Below are 23,075 nucleotides of genomic sequence, written 5' to 3' on the forward strand. Positions count from 1 at the left end.
AATGTTTGCCAAAAAGAGAGAGAGAGAGAGATATTCCGCGCGAGGGGACCCGAAAACTTGGTCCTCCGCTAGAATTCCCCCTCGACTTTTCTGCGTCATTCCGCAGTCTTCGTCGAAAGTCCGAGACGCGAAAGGATCGCCGAGAATTTGCATTTCCAGTCCGAGTTTCCTCGCATACGTCATGGAACTTTGCTAATAAAAAGGAGGCGGAAGTTGCCGTTGGACACGCCGATTCCCCGCGATTGCATCCACCTCCATCAGGGGTTACACCCCTTATCACTGTCGGCGATGTAACTTCTTCGAGGATTTTATGAGCTCTCCGGCGAATTCCATGAGGTCACGTAAAGCAACCTTGAATAATCATTCCACCGCCTGTCACGAAACGACCGAATTTTCGGGTAATCTTAATGGCTCCTTCGAGGTTCTTTACGACCCTGGACATTAAGCTCCTACTCTAGCCTATCGACTCGATTATTATACATACGTTTCAAGTAATGTTTCCGCTTCCCTTTTCGGAACTAAAAATTACTTCCGAAGTGGGGAAATTTAAGACTCCGAGGTCGAGATACGAAGCGAAGTGGAAATAGAAAAAAAAAAGTGATGGAAGTTTTTTTGCCTTTTATTAATTCTCATCTTCTACTCCTGATGAATCTTCAAATTACTATATTTGATTTTTTTTTTCTTCCGAGAAATGATATTTCCTTGAGTTGGATTTCTGCGTTTTTTTTCTCCGACGCTACGACTGGAGTTTTACATCTCGCGAAGGGGGCCTTACAGAAATCTGCAATTCAATGAAACTTAATATATCCAGCTTTTCTCTCATCCAACAAATTTACCTCATTTCGGAGTTTTATGGCATTACATTAAGTTAGAGGGTGAGATCACTTTTTGCATCGATTAGGCAAAACTCGCACGGCGCTGTTGTTTAAACTATTCATTTATGTACTCTGATTTATATATCGTTCTTCTTTCCTCGAGGTTCCTCCCTAAAGACTCTTTCTTCGCTTAGAAATTCAGTTTTAAATGGGCTACTTTTTCCAAACTCCGGGTCTTCGATTTTCTCTCCTGGGAGGACCAAAAGCAAGGCTCGATTTGCGATATCTCGATGCTTATCGAGCAAAAGGGCGGGGGTAACTATCCGTAATTCGCGCAAACGCCGGAGTAGGACTAAAGAGGGCAGAAAAGACGAGAAACGAGAGATAAAGACGTTCAGTGGGTTTAATAATTCAGAGGCTCCGTACCGTTTCAGAGATTCAACCTCCAGCTCGTTCACCTAGTTTTCGTCTTGCCTGCCTCCCCTTGCAGCTACTTCCGTTCTTCTGGCCACCCTTCACTCCTCCTCGGAGCTTTCAGCCATTCGTCCACCTTCCTTTTGTCCCGCACTTGCACAGATGGTCAGGTAGGTCGGTTCTCATCCGAAAACGTCGTCAGGGTACCATTAGATCCTCCACCTTTTCCCCTCCCCATGGCCCACGGCAAAGGGGAGAAAGAACCAAGAGTTTGCCGGCCCTCTTTAAAGGTCTTCGTCTCGACGAATACGACAAATACGAGGAGGAAGTACGACGCGAACTGGCCCTTTACCGGATCCGATTCGAAATTATCGCACCAGAGATTTCTCGTCCAAGTCGAGTCGACGTCGACGGTTACCCCCCACTGTAAGTGAAAAGTTCACCCCTCGTTACACATGCCTTACGTATACGCCGCGTACACGTCCTTGCCTTGTACATATACGCGTTCGGATGTGTTACCTTTAGATTCAACGTTTGATCAGCAGATATTGCCATCGCGGAATAAAATCCATAGGTGGCAGCGTCGTTGACGGATTTCTTTACGCCGCGAACGTCGGAGAAATTTGGAGTATCGAGCAGATGAGAGCGGTACCACCCCAGGCCGCGGATATATATCGCAAGGGTGCCAACTAAATAACGTCTAGTCCGCGGGTGAAGGGTACGGGGTGGTTTCCCGTTGGGATTAGAGGAGTTCATTTCTTTTATTGCCGCCGGATAGCGTATTTCGATCTATCGAACGAGACGAGAGTCCCGGTTGTCGAGGGGTGAGGTCGAGGCACAGGGGGTTGGGGAATCGAGCGGACTTACTGGCCTCGAGGTAGTCGTTACATCCACGGAAGACAGGTCGACCACCTTGGCCAACTCTGACTGGTTATTTTCTCCTCTTTCTCCCTCCCATCCCTCCCACTTATTGCACCTACCCTTTCCTAGATTTCCACATTTGCCCGCGCACTTTCGGAGATGATCGTTGCACCGTGTCTCTCGGTCCTACAGGTACCTGTCAGGAAAATGTTGTCCCCTTTGAAAATCCCGAGGAGTTTTAGATCCTCCGGGAACGTCCTATTTTTTTTTTTAAACGCTTTTTCTCACATTTGCATAAGTCGAAGAAGAAGAATCGCTCTCGCGAGGAGTCGTTCGTTTCTGCCGCGTTTGGTTTCCATTTTCAATTTTTCGTCGCATTGTTTGTTACGCGGCTGAAGAAACACTACTTTTATGTATTTTACGATTAACGACGGCGGATGTAAATGAAAACGCGGAATGAGGAAATTAGATGAAGGCCTTGAATGCAAAATTCAAAAGCGGGGCGCACGTACACGTTAACGATGCTTCTCCTAGCAATACTCTAACGTATGTAAAGTTCGTTACAACGTGCCGTAAGTTGGGTACAGGGAGTGCATGTACCGTTGCTTCCTCCGCATAACGTATGCCGCACCTTGATTTCAGGTTTTTGAAAAACCCTTAAATTATTTTCGGCCCTTTAAAGTGGGTCTACGAAGCGAGAGGAATTTCTACCCGCGCGAAGAGTGAATTTTTATGTCACGACTTTGACGCGATATACTTTAGAATATATATGGAAGGTTGGCTGAAAGTATTTTTTGTCAAAACCGTGACGTTGAAATTACTTCTCACTTTTTCGTGGACATTTCGAGGACTGTTTTGTCGCACGCGCGAACTTGCTTCTCTTGTTAGCGAATTGTTTATATAAATCGGAAGTACCGCCGAGGGTGAATTACCAATTTAAGGGTTAATTCAGGAGACGGGTTGCCCTGGCTGATCAGGTGAAATTCCAGGGGGATTTTCGAAATTTAGCCGAACGACGCCGAAGCTCGTCCCGGACGATTTACGACATTGGAAGCCGTGCTTTACATCCCTTGCGTCTCTGTAATTCCGGCGTCGACGAGCGATCGCTTTATTAGAAACTCATTTGCAGGCATCGGGAATGGAAGCTTACGAAATGAGCTGAGCGAGTTCGACTCAAAGAGCTCGAAAAGGTCGAATGACGCGAAACCTTTGATCTTTCCTTGAAAATTCATGAAATAGATTAATAACGAATAATAAAAAAAAATGTATTACACGCATTTCCCCCTCATCCATATTTTTCACCGATGTCACTTTAATTGAAATAATCATTTCACGAGTTACAGGTTTGCATGATTTATTAAGCTCACTTTGATGGATATTAATTCGAAGAAATATTAATTTCACGTTAGCAATTAAACTCAGTTGTTCCAGGGTCGGAAATGACACTCTCAACAGCCGGAGGCGTGATAGCACTTATCGCGGGTACGTTCATAATTGTGTACTGGGTGCCAAAATATGAAACTCCGAGGGATTGTTAACGCGTTTGTTTCCGCCAGCTTTGGGGAAAACTCAGGTTAAGGAGTGAGGTGTGGACGAGTGGGAAAAACAGAGTGGAAGCTCAACTTTCGGAGGCCCTCCATGTTTTATTTTACCCCAAATGACCACTTTTCACATAGACGTGTACGAGGTAGTTTTCGAGGAGCCTCGACATTTTGTTGCTTTTTAGGGGAATCAAGCTTCGGCTTTGGAACAGACTGCTTTGTTCCAATAATGGGTTCATAATCCAATCTTACGTATCTTTGAAAACGCGTTTGAGTTGCCATGAATCAAAAGAGGTTTCATTTTTTGTCAGGTTCTTTATAGGCGAGGCGGATGGATTAGAAGATATGGGAATTTGGGAAGCATCGGTCACGAGAGTCCGATCGAAAATCAGGTGGATCGAAAAGTTGGGCCATCTCTTGAATCAGATTTGACACGAGAAAGTAACGACTCGGGGCTGGCGAGCAAGGGCGAAATTAAGGATGGGTTTACGGCCCGTTTAAGGTCGACTTGGCCCGTGACTCCACTTCTTACGTAAACGCCCGGAAAATTCGCGTCACGTCGCGAAGACATGCCAAAAACTCGGAAATTTCCCGACCTAACTTCCAGACAATCGGGGGTGCGTTTCGGGCGTATGCTAATCGACTTTTATTCAGGACGAAGTAAAGGAGGTCTTGCAGTTAATCGGCGAAACGTCAACGCCACGAGAAAACGGATTTATGTAAAAGTACCCCCAATAACCAAATATTAATTCCTAGTTTATGATATTAAAAAATATGCCTTTCGGCACCATTTTAATTGGAGTCAATTGCTCCGTGAAAATCATTCGCTCTCTTGAAAACCTCGCGCCAAGCTACGTTCCTGGCTTTTTCTCGGGGAATTCGAAAAATGTTGGCGAACAAGGAGGCGGGAAAAATCGTAGCGGAATGCCGGCACGGTTTTGCGGTTTGGCTTTGAGCTAAAAGCCGGAAACTATAGCGCGAATCGAAATACTCGGCGGAGCGCGTTCCCTTTTCGCGGTCCGTTTCGACATTCGGCTGCAGTCATTTATTCGGATCTAGGTTCTCATCGAATTGCAAATTACAAATTGTAAGCGGCAAATTGGAAATGGCGGATCGGCCTGGAAGTATATGGCGGATCGACTCGCTTTTCGGAAATTCATCTGATCGCGGTGCTTATTGCTCGCAGCCTCGCGCCACGTAATAATATTCCATCGCGCCCATCGCCAGTTGATTGATTTTCCCAAAACTGGAATTAATTTGGTAGCGCGAACGGACATTCCCAGGACGGCTTAAAAGATTTCTACGTGTTTTTCGGCAAACCTCGAATGAATCTGCCATCGGCAGAGTCATACAGATTTTTAACAATATTTTTAAAGCATTTTCTTAGATTATTTTCTATAAGACGATTCAATTTAAAAAAAAATTAACACCAGTGAATTGATTTTTTTTTTTGTAGAAGATTAAGTAAAACAAAATTATTTGTGGGTACGGAAACGTCGTCGAAGGAGATTACTCGCTTTGACACGGTAGCGGGAAACTATTTCAAAGTCTTTCAAACTTATGGGAAATTTCGAAAATGATGCCGAGCTCCCGGAGCTCCAATTAGATGGAGTTATTAAGCTCGTACTTCTCAAAGAGATAATTTACTTCGTGAGTCTTTTGTCGCTAATAACGGAGCTCGCTAATAATGTGTAGAACTTTCTAATGAAAGGGCCAATGCGAGCTCATTACACCGATAAGGTGTATTCGAAGTCATCAATGTGGAATCGGTGAACTGCCAAATTATTAACGAATGAAATATATCTCGATTGCATCTGAATCAAAATCCTTCGATCCTCTCCACTCCTGTGATAATAATTTTCCATTTATCGAATTGATATATTACGCGCGGAATTTTGCAAGGTTAATTTCAATTTTTCTTGTTTAGTTAAAATACTTTGAGTTTCTATTTTGAAGATTCCCCATGACAACGCAAACTTATACATATCGCGTACTCAAAAATGGCACGATGAAGCTTCACTCCCGAGTTTCTTCGTTATTTTCATGCTATACCCGTGGGATAACAATACGATATTTTCTCTACGTAGTCAGACGTAATTGTATGATTATAAATTTTCTAGAATTTCTAAAATGAACGCGAGTTCCACGTTGAATCGTTCATAGACCGTAGATGAACGTAAAACCTTATAACATTGAGGCGACAAGGTATAGAATCACCTGAAAAAGATGCGCTGAAAGACTTCTATTCGTACGACGGTAAATAGTATGACATACGGTATGTACACTTGACATGCATGCTCCTGCTTACCTTGACACGGAGTAGATGCTGCAAGCTCTGTGCTTCGCTGCTATTCAATGGCGGATTGTCCGATCCAAGTCGAGCAACAGCTATCACGTTCTCCTTTGTTATGTTGTACAAGAAGAGAGTGCACACAGTCTGTAGCACAAATAAGAAACGAAACGTACAGCCTCTCTTTCATATGCCGGAACACTTTACCTCGTCCGACGAAAATGCTTATTGAAATATTTTCATACAATATCCGGAATTATCTCTGTTTGGTTCGTTTCGAGAAGTAGCATTCGACGCGCAAGAATTCGATAAAAAATGATAACTGACGGATCCATAAAAAAAAAATAGATTCAGTATTAATTCTATCGCTTCAACAGCATAATCCAACGGGATAGATATAATAAGAATTATATAAAATATCTTGGTAAATAATTTCACGTCAAGCGCACCTGATTGTTCACCTCTTGTCGCATAAAGCTGTCCAATGAGGACACCGCGTCCAGCACGGTAAGATTATTGTGAGGCCTCAACAATTCCTCGTCCCGTTCGCTGTATCCCAGGAACATGAACACACCTCGCGGGATACTGTATGCCTCTGTTTGACAGGCAATATTCAGGTAAATAATTAAAAAGGGAGGACATACGCGTAAAAAGAGAAACACACCGTTGTCGATTTATTCATGGATGGCAGGGATTTGATATCGGACCTGGTCATTACCCGGGCGATTTAAATTTCCCTAATAGCAGGATTCCCCTTAACGTCGGGGTATTTCCTGGAGTATTGGTAAATTTATCTTTCGAGTATCGATAATTATGTCATCTATCATCCATATGGCCTCTAAGTGGCGGAAGTACGCATTCAATGTCTGACTTATCTGCGACCCCGGGATATATATCACGATCAGGGAATTCTAACGCTCGGGCGCAGTTACACGTAAGGGGCATTATTCTTGCAAATCCCAATTTACCGCTGTAAACACTAAAGCGGAATTAGCCGAGCGCGAACTTGGAAATTCTCGTTTTACCGACTCGTAATCCTCTCGTATGGCCTCTGAAGCAGCTCGGGCTTTTTATGTCCGCGACAACGACGACTCTATCGCCTCGATATATCGCCGCGATTCCTCGCAATCGCAATCGTATCGTTGAATTTTTTCACCCCCCAATGAGCTCAAAAACTACCGGAGAGAGGATGCACTTCGAAAGCGATCGGTAAAAAAATTCCATCGGTGGAACGACCACCTACCGATGTACAAAATCGATTGAAAATTAATTACTGCACGTCCATACGACAACCGGGGAAAATTATACGATTATACGAAATCGTTTGAAAAATCGACACGCTTTGAAAGTGGAAACGGCTCGATACTACAATGGACCGTGATTTTAATTTTTAACTTTGCACCGATCCTTCCTATGTTTAGGGAACTGCTTTTGAGGGGCACTTTATATGTCGACGTTATCCGTGTCGAAAGCTCGGTGTGATAGCTGGGCCTATGTTATAACTAGGTGTATCGGAGGCACTAGCCGTTATCGATTCACCTGTTTGAACTCGATCTGTGACACAGAGATTACAACGGCAAATGCTTACCAGGTGCTGGTCGCATGCAGATGAAACGACCGCTGTAACAAAGGCATCGCCCTCTGAAAGCTTGGTACGCAGGCGCAGCATGGTTGTAGAAGGCGAAGTCAGATTTGCAGGGCGAAGATTCCACGCAAATCGTGTTGCACACCAGAACCTCCCCCTCGCTGCATTGACAGAGCTCCGAACATTCGGGTTCGTCGTCTCTGTACAGCTAGGAATGTAAAAGAGAGAAAATATTCGATTAAAAATTATTCCTCGAGGTGGGACCAGAAAGCCACGCGGAGAGTCATTTTTATCGAGGATTTTTATCGTCGCGAAAAAAATTTTCCGTTTGTAATTCTTTTTTGCATACGTGCGCGTGGTCGACGAAGAGATCACTTCCTGGCCGAACCGCTACGAATAATTATCGTCCTACAGGACCAAGGCATCAGAGAGAGCCTCGAGCGATCGATTCGTCAACGAGGGTCGAGTGAAAATCCGGGGGAGACATAATCGGAAATAATCTCGCTCGATTCGCGGATTTAATCGGCGCCGAGTCGCGTTTACCTGTCCGCATCGGTATTGCCAAGAGGCCGAAATTGCGCCGAGCACAGCGAACGAAATTCAGCCGAGAAAGACGAGCCTTTGTGGGAAGGATCTCCCTCCAGCGACGGTTTGCTTGTCCACGAACTGAAAATACCGGCCCACTGGTTTTTCACTTTTTCCCAGATCATAAAAGCTCGGCCCGATGCCCGCGAACCTTACTAACGGCGACAGTGGAAATTAGTTTTCCACTATCCGACGTGACTTTTTAAAATAGGAGGAACTTTTCGATGAATCTCGAGGAGCAGATTCTAAAGGCCTTTTTCTGTTTCACGGCATTCATGTTTGGGTGATCCTTGAGATGAAGTTTCATTTGGGCTGAATCCAAAGGATACGATGAAATTCCCCGTCACGCCGTTTTACAGGGACACCTAATTTCGCGATTCGCGACGTAACGAGCACGCACTCGCGTGAAAGATCAATTTCTGGCCTGAACGCATTACCGAACAATCATCGACCGATTAGATCGAGGCTAATTTCGACATGAACCCATGCTTCGGCGAGTCTCGAGCGATCGATCCGCTAATCGGGGCTCGCGTCGGAATCGAATGGAGACATAATCACGGATAATGTCGCGCAATTCGCGTATTTAATCGGCGGCCGAATCGTTCGCCTTCCCGTACCCATGGCGCGGGGTGAGGGAAATTATTCGGCTGCAGGGGACAGAATTTCCCCTGGGCCGGAAGACGGAGTGACCAGTTCCGGAGAACGCCTTTCCTGGCTCGGACGTCATCCATCCGGGATGCTTATGGGCGCGATAGAGCGAGAAATTAATTTCCAGTCGCATTTCCGAATCGTCATTGGTCGGCCGATCCCGATAAATCTCATTGTCAGCGAGAATTTCCCCGATGGATCCGCCGATTGAAAGATCCTCGCCAGAAAATCCGATTTACGCATAATCGCGGATTATCTGGCGGATTTAACCGGCGACTAGTTTACCCCTCTTTCGATATCGCGAGGCGATCGAAACCCTGAGGAAGAAAGCGCGGGGGTGTCGGCAGGATCCTCTTCTGCCGTCGGTTTTTTCAACCGCGGAATGTAAATACGTCGTTTGTCAGCCCGCGGCGAAAGCTCGGCTTGAAGCTCGGAAGTCGTTCTCACGGCGATTGTAAGGACTCCGGGGATTTTGGGACTTTTAGCCCCGAACTTACCCTCTTGCCCTTCCCTTCTCGGATGTACTGGTGAGCCTGTCTGGGCCTCTGGACCACGCAGAAACCTGAAAGCACAAGGTCGAACCTACGAGCTTTTCCCTCTCGACCTCAGCCGCTATAAATAACTATAAATACGCTCCAGGAGAAGCGTCGCAAATCGAATTCGTTCCCCTTTTTATTTTCCCCTTCCCCCCTTTCGAGTGGATTTATTGCATCTCGAAAAATCCGCCGAATTTCCGGGGCATTTCGGAGGCGTAGTCGCGAGATTCGAGGACCATCTCGAAATTTCGTCCTCGAGAAGGACGAGGAATTTCTCTTGGCGGAGGGTCTCTCGAGGTGAAATCCGACTCGATCGGGAATATCGATGATTATCTCGAATTTAGGGGGATTCACTCACGCGGTGGAGGCGTACTGGTGGTGGTGGTACTTGGCGTAGTGCTGACGACAGTTGTACTGATTTCCCACGGTTCCGTGGGCTCCGTGGTCGTTGCTCTCCTAGTGACATCCGGTATAAAGTTGTCCTCCGGTTCCTCGGCGACTACCGGCGTGGTGCTCGAGCTCTTCATCGTGGCTGCGATCGATGTCGTCGTGGTCCTGAGATGGTGATGATGTTTCCTTCGCGCGTGGAAGTCCTTCTGAGACTCCACTGTAACGTTAACGTTTCTATGTCACGCGTCTAGCTCGCGAGATTGATCTTAATCTCAAAAGTATTACCTTCCCGCCTGGAGGAAATATTACCCAGCTCATTTTCTCATCTTATCGAAAGTGCCCAATTTTTACGCTTTTCGTCCTACTTGGAATTCTCTACCACTTACCGACGCAAGGATTCACCCACAGGAGTCGTTGCCAACCCAGGCAATCGTACAGTTGGGTAAAATCGGTTCCTTTGCAAGCACAATTCGATCTAAGTTCCGTTCCGAGAATGCCCAACATCGCTCTTCGACATTCCGCCGGAGGACCGGCGCACTTTTTAGTTACGCTGTCCACGGCGCAGTTTTGCTCGTAGTATTCGAGCTTCGTCCTGCGAAATAATCCCGGGATGTTGCAAAATATTTGGGAAAGGTGTTAACGAATAATTCCTGTTTCCTTTGGAAATATTTCGCTGGAACTTCCGAAAGAGCCGGCGAGGATGGAAATCTTGCCGAAGCGATTTGTAGAGGTGAGATCATAAATCGTTTACGCGCGGACGAAAGTACTTTGTACTTATTAAAAATATTTATTAGAGGGAAATAACGATACGTATGTAAATTGCACGTCGACAAATATCTCCTTCGTGGAAGTAAACCCTTTTAATTCACCGCAATATTGCGTTTTATTACAGCCGAAGGAAATTTATGACCGAGGAGCGGGCCGCTGGCGAATTTCATTTATTCCGGCCATAATAAATCGCAAGTCCTCTGTCAAAAGGATCGATTTCATTCAAATGAAGGTCTTCCTTACGGTACAATGCCGAAATAAAATTCTTCGGGGCGGTTTTAACGATTTCAGGATAATACATAGCGGCATAAAATACCGGGCAAAACTGGCTTGATGTATAGCGCGACATTAACTTGAAAAAGTACCGCCGGAGCATGTACTAACGTCCTGCCTCTTGATGCTTGTTGGCTGATTTTTTTTTTCTTTCTTTTTGCGGATGTTCAGTTTGTCAACTGTCGCGCATACTAAATTACGTACAGCTTGAGAGAATTAGCTCCTAGAAAATCATACCAGATCTCGATTAACCGATCCCTTTTAAAGGGTAACGACGTATTTTTTTTTTTGCCCAATTCCACGTCAAATTGCACATCAAATTCCGCTAGTTGGGGGCTTCTAAGGGAACCTGGCAAAGGGAAAACTCGTCAAGGCGTTTATCTCAAGGAAAATCGTCTGCCTTCCAAATCGCCCTCAGATCATTCCGGGAGAGTTCGGGGAGGTCGCGAGGATCGATGCCGGATTCCGAACAAAGGTAAGGTGCATTCTACTTGGAGATTCGTACTTGAAACAGGGAAAAGAAAAGAGAGGTGGAGGATTCCCTACTTTCCGTCAGGGCGCCTAACCGGAGGACGGAAAGGAGGACGCCCTGTGAAGTCTTTTTCTTTGTCCTCCCCTTTTCGCCTAATTGTATAATTTAAAATACATTTTCTTGGGACGAGGGAAGGGAAGAGAGATCTACCCGTTGACCCATGCCGACTGTCCACTTACCGACAGCCGCGATCTTCGCGACATACTTCGGCGAGGCTGTGACACGTCGGCATTTCTGCCCCCTCGACCCTTTGGGCACACATCGGATGCATCTTCTCCTGGGCGATCAAGCACTCGTCGCGTCTTCCGTCGGTTTTCCTGAAATTAACGAGGGAAACGTGAAAACTCCAAGGTGACGCGCCTTGGGAAATTCTTCCGAGTTTGCGTTCGAATTTCCAGCTGTATGGAACTGTGAAACATCGGGGCGAATCCTTTTGGAGGACTTTCCGAGGGTGAAAGGGTATTTATTCAAGAAACGAGTCGCGTTCGGTCCTAATTTCCAGACGGGATGAAATACATGGACGAGGACCGGCACAGAACCTCCGAGAAGGGGACACCGAAGAGAAGAATCTCGGACAAAGGCAAGAGCACCCAAGTAGAAATAAGTAACCGAAGGGCAGAGACAGAGGGGCAGAAAGTTTCGGCATTGTTTCTCGGGTGAGAGCCACTTAAAAGTTAAAACAGCTTCGTTAAGGTGGACTTCTCCCCTGAATCCTCTATAGTCAGGAGGATATCCCGAATGTCCTGTGGGAGTCCGAGTCCTAAGCTCGTAAATGTTCCTTGGAACGAATTGCGTCGCTCCGATGCAATGCCCTCGGCATGCTGCATAATTCGCGAGAGAAAGGGAGAAAAGGAGATCGATTATTTTTTCGGATAGAAATTCGTTAAGATATACAGCTAGAAGCTAATTTTAATTCCGGGCGATTAATGAACTAATCTCTTTCGCCGTGAAAATTCTCGTACGAGTGGGGTGTTAAACCGCAATTCTGGCGTGACTTACTTGCAGAGGCAGAAAGCAATTTCCATGGAGTGCTTCTGGCTGGCTGTCTTGTAAAAATGCTGTAACGCGTCCATGCATTCGTTTCTCGCGCACGTTGCTTGCTCACAACGATTAAGTACCGGTTCCAGGGCCGTTTTACATTCCGGATCGTTCCTGTAAGACGGGCAAGCGAAACGTCTACTTAGACTTTGACGGAGCTTCGAAGAGATGCGGAATCGCCTCGCGGAGCTTCGGAAAATAATACATCTCCGATCATTTTCCCACGTCAATGGTAATGGATGAAATATCGCCGGAATCAGAAGCGTACTTTCCGTCGTCGGTGGATCTTTCCCGAATGGCGATGGGCATCAAAGAAAAATAACGTGGACGTATGACATCCGATAATCAGTCCGCTCCGATTCTGTTCCAGAACGCGTCCTTCCCGCACAAAATGCGATGCTCTTATTGGTTATCGGAATTCGAACGTCAGGAACGTCGGAGTCGGTATGAATACAGTCTTACACGGAGGAAACGTATACGCGAAGCAGCTACTTACTTGCATGACGTGTAAGCATGGTGACACGTGCTAGAGAGTATCAGCTTCACCGGCTGAAAAGGAATCGGCTTTTCGGCCTCGGAAAATGGCGAGGGGACGATCGCTACTCCTCCGTCTGAAAATTGAAGGAAATCAAAGTATTCAGTACCCGGACGCGAGGAACGGCGAAGCCCTCCTAAAAATAGCAAATTAGCGGCGATACCATGGAACCCGAGCGGAAGGAGAAACGGCAACCGGCAATTTCTTTCCGCCATTAATTCCCGGACTTCTGTGCCTCCCGCAATCTCGAAGCCCGCAATTAAGAAGCTGCCGCGATCGGTTGGAATAATTATGGAATAACGACTCGTTGCCTAAAACATTAAAATGCCAGGTTGCCCAACGCGGCCAAGGAGACACCGGGATCCGCATTTTAGCGACGTCGGCGACGCTCCCCTCGGCCTCCTGGAAATTCAGAAAAGTAAATAAACCCAATTTCTTTCCGCGATTAATTGCCGCGCGTTCGCCATCGAGCGGCACGGTTTCGAAGTGCCGAGAGCTCTCCTCTCCTGAAAGATTGCAATCGGCAAAGTTAAACATTTCGCAAGAGGGAGCCAGCCGGTCTGTTTGCACGAACGAGTCCGCTTCCGTCCTGGACGAGTCCGCGACCGGCAGGAACAAACGAACACATCCGGCATGGGTAATTTAGACCTCCACGGGAAACGGTCTAATGGGGTCCAATCATTTATTCATCTTGATTATTTCGCAAACGACTTGGCGATATTCGATTATTCAAGGCGCCTCTGACGGGCTACTCTAGCTACTCAAGATTTTTTCGAATTGTCGCCAGGGCCTCGACGGTCAAAATAATTCACCGTGTAGAATAATTTAATCACTGTCATAGTTTATTAGTCAAGTGTCCGCGTTTTTTTAACAATTTCTCTTATGGGCCTAAATTTCGGTTTACATGACGACGTACCGTTTCGGGCCGGTTATTCGAATTGAAATGATCCGATGCTCGAATGCAGGTACGACGGTCCTGTTTGGCGAAATTGGCATCGCCAATATACGGACTTTCCGCTTAATGGGTTTCCTCTCGAATCGATATTTCATAACGAGATTGGTTACAAACTGAAATGTGATAAGGTGATTGGCTGTATCCAGCCTCGGAGTTGGACCGTAAAATGAATACCTATACGAGCGTTTCATTAAGCGAGGCTATTAACACTGGATTAACTAACGTTTAAGTAAACTTACCAAATCATGCGTGCAAAATGGTATTCCCTCAAATTATACAGATTTGATCCCGATTAACTGGCGTTTATCAAGCGGCAATCACCTTACTCCGTCGAAGTTACCGTCTATTCGCGATTAAGCGATCTGGAAGTTAGTTCGAGCGTCGCTAAGTTTGTTACATGGGAACCAAATTCCGCGCTATTGGTGTCGCTTCCGGTGCGGAGGAAAGATTGTTAATTTTGAGGCCATGTATCTCCGAGGTCCCGGGGTAAGCCAAACGGTTTCGGGGTGGAAGCGGGAAAAATGAATTCGACTCCGCCACGGGAAGAAATGGCGTTCCCTGATGACTGTCCATAAGTTTGGGGGCACCCGCGGTAGATTCGACGCATTTTATTAAGACAAACGAGGCCGCTTCCCGAGGCCGACCTAACCTCGATTTCTTCCCTGAAACTGGCAGCCCGTCAGAACCGCCACGGCCGGCAGAAGTTCGCCCTCTGAAACGCTCACAGGACACATCGTAACCGCCATATTACCCAGATATATGCCCGCGATATTTCTCGCCATTTTGTCATTCTCATGATCATATCTTTTAAGCTATGGCCTATTCCGCGGAACTTGAAATTTGACAGAAGGTTTATGCGATCGCAAAGAATTCCCGAGATATATGGGACCCGCCATCGTTCTTTCTCGCCCTACCTCCGCGTAATATGGGCCTCGCCAAATTCCCACGCGAATTTTCAATGATTTTGAAAGGGGATTGACCGAGAAGTGGATTGTTGGCGTTCAACGAGGCTGCAAAATTATGCAGGGAATTAATTGAAGCGCGCATGCATTTTAGATTACGGGATTTTAGCCGCTCGTCGTTTCGTTGCGTTTCGGGGGAGAAAAATGTCCGACGTCTATCCTCGACCGTGTTGCAATTACCGAAACGCAAACCACGTTACCGGTGATCTAATGCTGACCAAGCCGTCGGTGACGACACGTGACTTTAACCGCCGGCATATAATTAGTCCAATTCCGGTTAACTGCTGATGCTGTGCCGGGGCAACCGCATCATCCACCACCGGTACTTTATGCCGTGCCAGCATTCGGCCATTAGAAATCCATGCACCTATAGAATACCTCGTCGAGCCGGCGAGTTACCAGGCACTAATGCGACAAACAACATGCCTTCGATATCGATCAGAAACGGCGAGTTATAACTAAAGTTCCCTCAATACCCTCCGTGTAGTCTGTAATATTGGCTCGGTACAATTAGGCAAATTTAGTTCGGCTGTTACCAGTTAATACGGGTTTGACCAAACGCAGTAAATGCAAAACCGCCGTTGCGTGTTTCCCTCGTCAACGGTGACGGATCTTTTCTGCTCGACTTTGTCTCTTCGACCCCCTGTCGGCATCAGGCGAGTGTCGGAGACTGGGCGAAATGCAAATTCCCAACTCCAACTGCTAGAAACGGGCGCGCAGGTCGGGCTAAATTGGTGACGCGAGTACCGAGTCCTCGTGAGCATCGATCACGAAGTTGGGCCTCTATTTACCCATCGAAGCGACGTCCATTGTCATTCGATATCGCTCGTAACACCCCGGGAAACGTCCGACGCTAACCCCAAGACTCATAACCTCGCAGCTACGTTGGTAATTCTCTAAGCAGGCGTAAGCTGGGCCGAAGTAGAGTCGTAAGCTGTCCCGAGGAGTCCCGGGGAATATCAATCCCAAGGCGAGCCTTGGGTTCCTCCCGGATTCCCGGGGGATAATCCAGGGGAGAGCGTGCTCGCGGGATGGCTCGAGTCGAGGAAACGGAAGCAATTGAAACTCGGCCGTAATTGAAACGTGTGTCCGGCCTCGCGAGAAAGTGGAATCGGCCGAACCGACCAGACGACCCGGACCTTTTTCCGATTTGGGCCTGGCGATCAGCAAAATCGATCCGGGTCCTTACTTCTCACTTTTTACGAGACCTGGACCAAGACTGGGCCATCCAAGATCGATACTCGACCGAGCAGGACCAACACTCGAATATGAATGACTAAGACCGACTTTGCTCATCGCTATCTGCCTCCACCCCCGGAATATGCCTCGGCGACCCCCGAGAACGTTTCACGAGGAGTTTAGGGTCGCGCCTCTCGTTCTCGGGTAAAATTTACGAGAGTTCGTGATCGAGAAACTCCACGGGCAATGCAGTTAGCGAGACCGGAGTCGCTTCAGGGTCGGTACTCGACCGATATGTATCCGCCGATGGGAACGTGTCCCACTCGAGAGGACGCGACGGAACGATGCTGAATTTTACACGGGGAATCGATCCACTTTAACCCGTTCCCATCTCTTTGGCTCCGTCCTTCTCCATTTACGCCCCCGTCGTTGTCTCTCTTCGTCGAGGGCGGGTTTCCTCTCGCTTGGTTTATCCAGATTTCGAAATCAAAACGGGGACGTGGCTGCTCGTCTTTCTCCGTTAATTGTAACGCGTCGTCATTGGGTGGCAAGAATGATTTCTGGGGGAACCAACCAATTATTGCGTTAAGGGGCAGCACTGAAAAGCGCCCCTTTAGATGCCGGGGTCACGAAGGGATGCGTGACGAGAGCCACTTTTGTCGCATTGTATCGTGCATAGGCAAATCTGTCGTTATATGTCGGGCGGATACTGTAAATTCGATCAATCTGGCAAGAAAAAAGTGACAGTCTATGAAGAGATAACATTCTCGATGGTTCTAAGGCCGTTATTTTTTTTTTTTGCACGATGACAAATGCGGCTCGAAATAGTAAAAAATTCACCCTTCGGGTGAGCATCTCTACAATTGCACGGTATAATTCCTGCCGATGCCGGTATTTTGACTCGTCACCTTCGACCATCGTTCCGAATACAAGACAAACAATTATTAAACCGTTTATGTATAAACTGTCGATGCAGCAAAACGCTACATTTTCATGCATAATAAAACACCGATAAACCATCATTAAACCCCGTGATTGATTGGCCTTTGTTGCAACTGCCGATGTATTCCTAACGACGCTCCCAGAAATCAACCAGCCATGGTATTGCAATTCCGCTCGATATCGTTATCGGACCTGCCTATGAAAACCCGGAAATAAATATCACGAACACACCTGTAATTGTCAAAGATCGGACTGTTTTATTACCGCCCCAAAATTCGGCACTGATGATCTACTCGACTCGACCATTTTTCGGTGTAAAGTCTACGGGTAAATATTCCCCTTTTACTCGTCTCTGTCGGTCTGCTTCGCTTTGTCTCCCTCTATCTTTTTGTCCATCTACCCTCTCTTGGCCGCATGCGTACTCGTAGACAAAGTGGATTTACGTGTACGCGAGAACTAGGTACGCCATTACGGTTCACGTTCTCGCGACACAATTGCGGTGGCCCACACCGTTTGTTTAACCCCCTCTCATCGATAACAAGCGACGATTTCGAGCCGCCATCCTCGAACGCGAGTAATGAAAATATCCCCCCTCTTATTTTTGGAAGCCTATCGATCGATCGGTGGGACGAGTGAGATCGATTTTTCCAAAAATTGACCGACCACAATTCCGTTCGCTCCTAGATCATTTTCGACTGTGGTTAAATCCACCGCTAATATTTTCGCCATGCTTCCATAAATCTTTACACTCGTCCGGGAACCGAGGACCGATCGGTGACGTTTCGGCATTCACTGCCCAACATGACGTTTGATAACATCGTACATTATATGATTCGTCCATATAATGTACCGAGTGTTGTCGCGCCCGGTGATATCGCGTTCGATGCCGATTAAACACCGACTGTTCGAGTACTCCTCGTTTACACCGTACGTTAACACCGACCGAGGACGAACCTGTACATCCGTCGTAACCTCCGGTTATTTTGGCGTTAAATTTACCACCAAACGTTTTCCGGCATACGTGTTGCCCAGGAATGAATACCAGGGTGCAAGAATACTAATATGACGGGCACATTGCACGTTTCTGGGGGACTGGGGAAGGAGGTCGAGGTGTGTGCACTTGCGACGATAAGGTGGATTCGGTGGTGGCGACCACGAGGGAAATGGCTACTTGGCGGGGAACTACAACCGATCTTAACCGCAACGGCATGGCGACGATCCGACGAGGGATCGAAGCTCCGTTCCAGCCTGGCTTGTCCGTGGTTACGAAACGAGACCGAGCTCAGAAATTTCTCACTCTATGGCCCCGGGGGAGATTAACGATCGAAGGTGCCGCCGCGTCGAGTTTCTGCTTATCGTAACGCCGATCTCGCGGGAAAGCGTCGGGCACTTGCAATTAATGCGAATACTCGGTTTTAATAAAGGGGAGGAATGCTCGCATAACCGTCGACCCTAACAGGGATTTATTCTCGAGGGCCCGTAGCGTTTGAAAATGCCAAGTATTTGTCAAATTGATTTTCTTTTTTTTTTTTTCTTCGGCAAGCTTATCGAATAAATGAAAATAAATTATACGAAACTCGGGGGAGGAAGCAATTTATCCGCTCCGCCAAGGTGAGAGGGACGAATAGGATAAGTTTCGGGTACACTTCCGGAAGTGAAAAATGTCCTGCGGGGAAGATTTGGAGGGTCCCCTCGCGAGATTCTCGAAGGTATCCCAAGGTTTTGCGAAATACAGACTTGGGGGGGACTCGCGATATCGGGTTATCCCGGAACTTCGGAGAATTCCCGGCCCCGGAGTATCTCGAATTAAAGTTCGAATTTCGACGCCGGGAAATAATATTGCGCATGCGGATGCACCGGAAATGAGACGCGGCCCGTCCTCGAAATTAAATTAAACTTTCCCACGCGATAAATTCGCGCCACCGCCCACCCCGGACAGATAGCGGAGAGTTGACGAAACGGCGTCTTCTGCGTTACCGAGGCCTAAGAGTCCTCGGTTAAGCGATTTCCTTTCGAGATCTCTTAATTGAGATAATTACGCCTCGCAAACTTGGAAAAAAAAAAAGACAATAAAAATTTGATAAGCGGAAGTTGATAGTCAGGCTAAACCGCGGATTCGCCGTTAACGTCGAGTATCCAAAAATCGAATTCAGAAACGGAAACGGCAAATACTCACTGTCTTGATCCTCCAAAGACTGATTCCTCCGATGATGTCCTCGGTGATGCTGAATCCCCGGAATGGGCAGCTGCTTCAGAGCATCGAGGTCCTGGTGATCGGCGTCTATCAATGGATTTTCCACCTGGGACTCGATGAACTCTAGGCTGGTCGAATTATCAGGGTGGGAGATGACCTTCACTGTAAAAGTTCGGTGCCACGATCATTAGTAAAAAAGGCCCTTAACCGATATCAGCATCCGTCCAGGAAGTGGGGTCCAAGGCTACGATTAACTCAACAAAACTCGCTGCAATTCTCTTTCGCAAGGTAGAGAGTTCCCTGAAAGAAGAAACCGGGTTATCAACGAAACGTCCTATCTTCTCCGGGGCGTCGTCTCGTAGGCGCGAAACGAAGAAGTCTGGCTTCTTCCTCCAGGAAATCCGACTTTCCTTCCCCGCTTTTGCATCTCCCGATCGTTAGATCCCCGACTCTTCGACATCCTCCAGATATCGGAAGAACGGCCATGGACCACCCCGGAGGCGCGATACGAGCCCGATCATCGAAACCGTCCGAAGTCCCACGCACGATAAAGACCACGTCCACGAGGCTTGCGTACGTCTAGGGGATGCGTGGAGACCGTTTTAAGGCAGTCCCACGTCCGGGTCGTGAACCCGATCCATCGAAGCCATCGAAGGCTCCCCCAGGACGAGGAGCAGGGTCGTCCTCCGACCGTCTAGCGTTCGCCCCTCGGAGCTCAGCCCTAACCCTCGAACGCCCAACCCCTTGCGTCGGAGTCGCGTCTCTTGGACGCTCCAGTCGCCCTGGAACGTCGCCTTTTGCGCGTCCACCTCGGTGATCGGACGCGATACCCGACACCTCTTCCCCCGGATCTTCGACCCCTGGCGTGGACTCGAATCGATAGGTGGCCTCCAACCCTTGCGGCCGTGAAATGCCAACGCAAGAGGCGAAAGACGCGCGAGGGTGTCAAAGGACACCCCGGGGACGGTACAAACCTTGGTCGACGAAGCCGTCGAAGGCCTCCCCGAGGTCGAAGATTCGGTCGACCGGCAGTCTTCCGGTTCTCGCGAGGTCCCCGAGATCGCCGTCTCGGTTGGGCTGGTCCACCGGGCGGCCCGGCGCCAGCAAAGTCTCGTCTACGGTAGGGGTGGGACGAGGTGCGAGGTAGTGGTGGTGGTGGTGGTGATCGTGGCGGTGGTGCGAGTGCAACTTGGTGGTTTCGTGCCGATAGAGGTCATGCTCGTTCGTGCCGAGGTGCTGCAGGTGCTCGGTGCTGGAGGCACGGTCATGCTTATGCTCGGCGGCGGCATCGAGGTCTCCCTCGAAGCCATTCCCTGGCCCCGCGCTGATCGCGTCCTCGTACTCGCCGACCTGGCGAGGCCCTGGCGCGGTCCCGTCCAGGTCCCAGCTGGGGGGCCCCGGCCAGGCTCCCGGAAGCTCCGGGACCTCCTCTCGCACCCGGGCGCCCCCCGGGTGGGCAGGACGGGCCGCCTCCGACAGGCTCCGCGAGGTGGCGCTCGCGGGAAACAGAAAGTAGGGGTACATACTGGTCGGGGGCAACCAGAACTCCTGAAAGTTCTCCTGCTGGGGGTCGAACGGATAGAGGGCGGAGTCGGTCCCCGATAGGTCTACGGACGCGGAGGGTAGAAACTCTGAAACACAAGAACAGAGAGGCGCCGGGTGGGGGTCAGTGCGCTCGTCTTCGAAGTGCACTGGGGGCATGCCGGTGGTGCTGTCTTCGGGCCCCTCCAATAAGAGACTACCGCAGGAAATTCTCTTACTTCGTTAAAATGTATTTTTTTTTTTATTATGGACGCGAGGGAATAGGGCTACCGATGTACTTTTTCATCTCTTAGAAATCGAGATTCTACGATTTTACTTAAATCCTCGTCGTTGGACTCTTACGCGAGGGGCCCTTAAGGTGGTCATGGTCATCCCATAGAATTTTGAGGTTCCGTTTTCACGATGGTCACGACGTTCTCGACAATGATTCCCAATCGCTGTCTGTATTTCGAACGCGTTACAATTTTTCGAATCGACGATCCAACGTTTACTTCCCAGCGTAAATGACTCGGGCACTGAAGTATATAAACCGAATCTGGATAAATTAATCTTTTGTAAGAACCTCTATGAAGCGACCAACGTGTCAATTAACCAGTTTCAAATTTTCCACCGAGTCGTTTTGATAAATTCGCTAATTTTAAAAATTGCTTCTTAAAATCCAATTACAGTGTAGCAATTATTTTAACGTCACGGTATGACCATGTCGTTTGCGATAACTCGGAAACGCTTGGAGTTCGTGTTGAGAAGTACTAAATTAGTGCGAGGAGAGTGTAAGAGACGAACAAACTACCCACTAACGGACAAATGCACAGGCTTGAAATTGAGAAAGAAAAAACTCGTGGAACAGAAATCCCTTAAAGGAAAGAAATATAAAGACGAAACCGAAAGTATCCCATGCAGAAGTTCGTCATGCGGTGCAAAACACTTCTCGATGTACTCTGCCAAGAAGATATCGTCTCGTTCTCGAAAATATCTTCCGTGGGCGTATGGCCGAAATAAAGATTTCAGGATTCCCTGGAAACGTTCGTCGTCGCAACGAGGGCGATAAAAACGAATTTTGCGTGGTTAAACTCGAGAACGGTGCAGTAAATCCTTATGGTCTGGACTGCAGTTTCACCGGGGAATAAATTCTTCTAGTCGAAGGCGAGGACCTTTCCTTGCCGTTTTAGGCAGAGTACAGGTGCAGGTGGCTTGGTGCACGTGCAAACGTGACGCGTTGCAGGTGCAATGGTGCACTTTGCATTCCAGGATTGTCAGGATCCACAGTCCCTCCGGTGGCTTCAGGATTCGTTATTTCGTCGATTTCATTTCCCTGCGTGATTCTTTTTTTTTTTTCTTTCTTTTCTCTTTTTTCGCCAAGGTGTCCATGTTCCCCTGGACGATGTACATTCCCTCGTAATTCCGTTGAACGCCCCGAGAGAAAATTCCGTCGTACCGTTGAATTCGTCCTCGAGTACGCATTCGTCTCGTCGATTTATTTGTATAACGTAAAGTGCTAATTAAAAATGAATAATCATTATCAACGGCACAATGACTGTCGCAGAAAACGGACGACCACGTGGTGGATAGAGAATATATTAATTTTTAGGCAGGGTGGAGCGCCCGGCGTTGTTTACTACGTTATTAATTTTTCATTCAATGCAGTGGGGAACCATTGATATTATCACGTCATGTTAATCGTTAGGGTGACACTTCGATATATATGCGGCATCGAATATAGCAACGACGCAATGATATACAATTTTCCGATATGGTCCATTCATTCCACGGCCATTGTTCGGTAGCTCAAAATTTAAAGACATCTAATGCTTTGATTTAGAAGTGGAAGATTTAAACCAGTGGCGGCATTAAATTCCAAATTTCGTTTCGCAACCGCCAATGTTCGTCAAAGTTACCTTCCCGGCGGGAACGCTACCCAAATAATAAAATGCATAAAGGCTTCGCTAAAAATGATAACGCTCCGCACATTACGCACATTCTTTCCGCGCCGTTTCGCTCGGAGAAAATGAAACGAAAAAGGACTCGGACATCCGAGCACGCAGAGCTCTCCATGAGACTTTATTTTCGTAATTGAGTCTTTCGCTACTTTGTTAAAAATTTATTCTTCTTTAATAAAGCCGGTCTCTGGAATTTTTCGTCACATTTCTAGAGCACTTAATTCAATGAGATTTATAATTAACCTCCACGCGACGAATCGCAGTGCGGGATTTCATGCCTCTTTTCGCGAGTTATTCCCCGAATTAACAGAAGAAACGAGCTAAAAATGTGGTCTTTTCTAAGAGATACCATTACACTTTGCATATTACGGTGATTAGAAAAAATCCGCATTTACGTTAATAGACCAACGCAACGGAGCGCTTCTTTTTATTTTGACTCGAAGTACACGAGTTTAACGCCGAATTTCATACAAAGTAGCTACAAACTCCGACCTTATACCGGAGAACGTCATGCGGAGTGTAAACTACACGTGTAAAGTTCATTTCGTCATGC

At 47.6% G+C, this 23,075-nt stretch overlaps 1 protein-coding gene across 1 annotated transcript in view; it reads right to left on the reverse strand.

Moving 5' to 3' along the window:
* LOC105697902 overlaps positions 1-23,075 on the reverse strand; it is a 168,704-nt gene that overhangs the window by 12,622 nt on the left and 133,007 nt on the right. The window contains exons 6-16 of the mRNA XM_012421634.1: positions 20,018-20,674; positions 19,026-19,205; positions 12,773-12,887; positions 12,238-12,390; positions 11,418-11,555; positions 10,052-10,257; positions 9,634-9,882; positions 9,237-9,301; positions 7,510-7,714; positions 6,371-6,516; positions 5,940-6,068 (exon numbers count right to left, since the gene is read on the reverse strand). Of these exons, the coding sequence (XP_012277057.1) occupies positions 5,940-6,068; positions 6,371-6,516; positions 7,510-7,714; positions 9,237-9,301; positions 9,634-9,882; positions 10,052-10,257; positions 11,418-11,555; positions 12,238-12,390; positions 12,773-12,887; positions 19,026-19,205; positions 20,018-20,674 (2,243 nt within the window). The remainder of the gene's footprint in view (positions 1-5,939; positions 6,069-6,370; positions 6,517-7,509; positions 7,715-9,236; positions 9,302-9,633; positions 9,883-10,051; positions 10,258-11,417; positions 11,556-12,237; positions 12,391-12,772; positions 12,888-19,025; positions 19,206-20,017; positions 20,675-23,075) is intronic.

The sequence above is a fragment of the Orussus abietinus genome, unplaced genomic scaffold (assembly GCF_000612105.2).
Source record: "Orussus abietinus isolate OABI.00-Male unplaced genomic scaffold, Oabi_2.0 scaffold1, whole genome shotgun sequence".
Lineage (NCBI taxonomy): Eukaryota > Metazoa > Arthropoda > Insecta > Hymenoptera > Orussidae > Orussus > Orussus abietinus.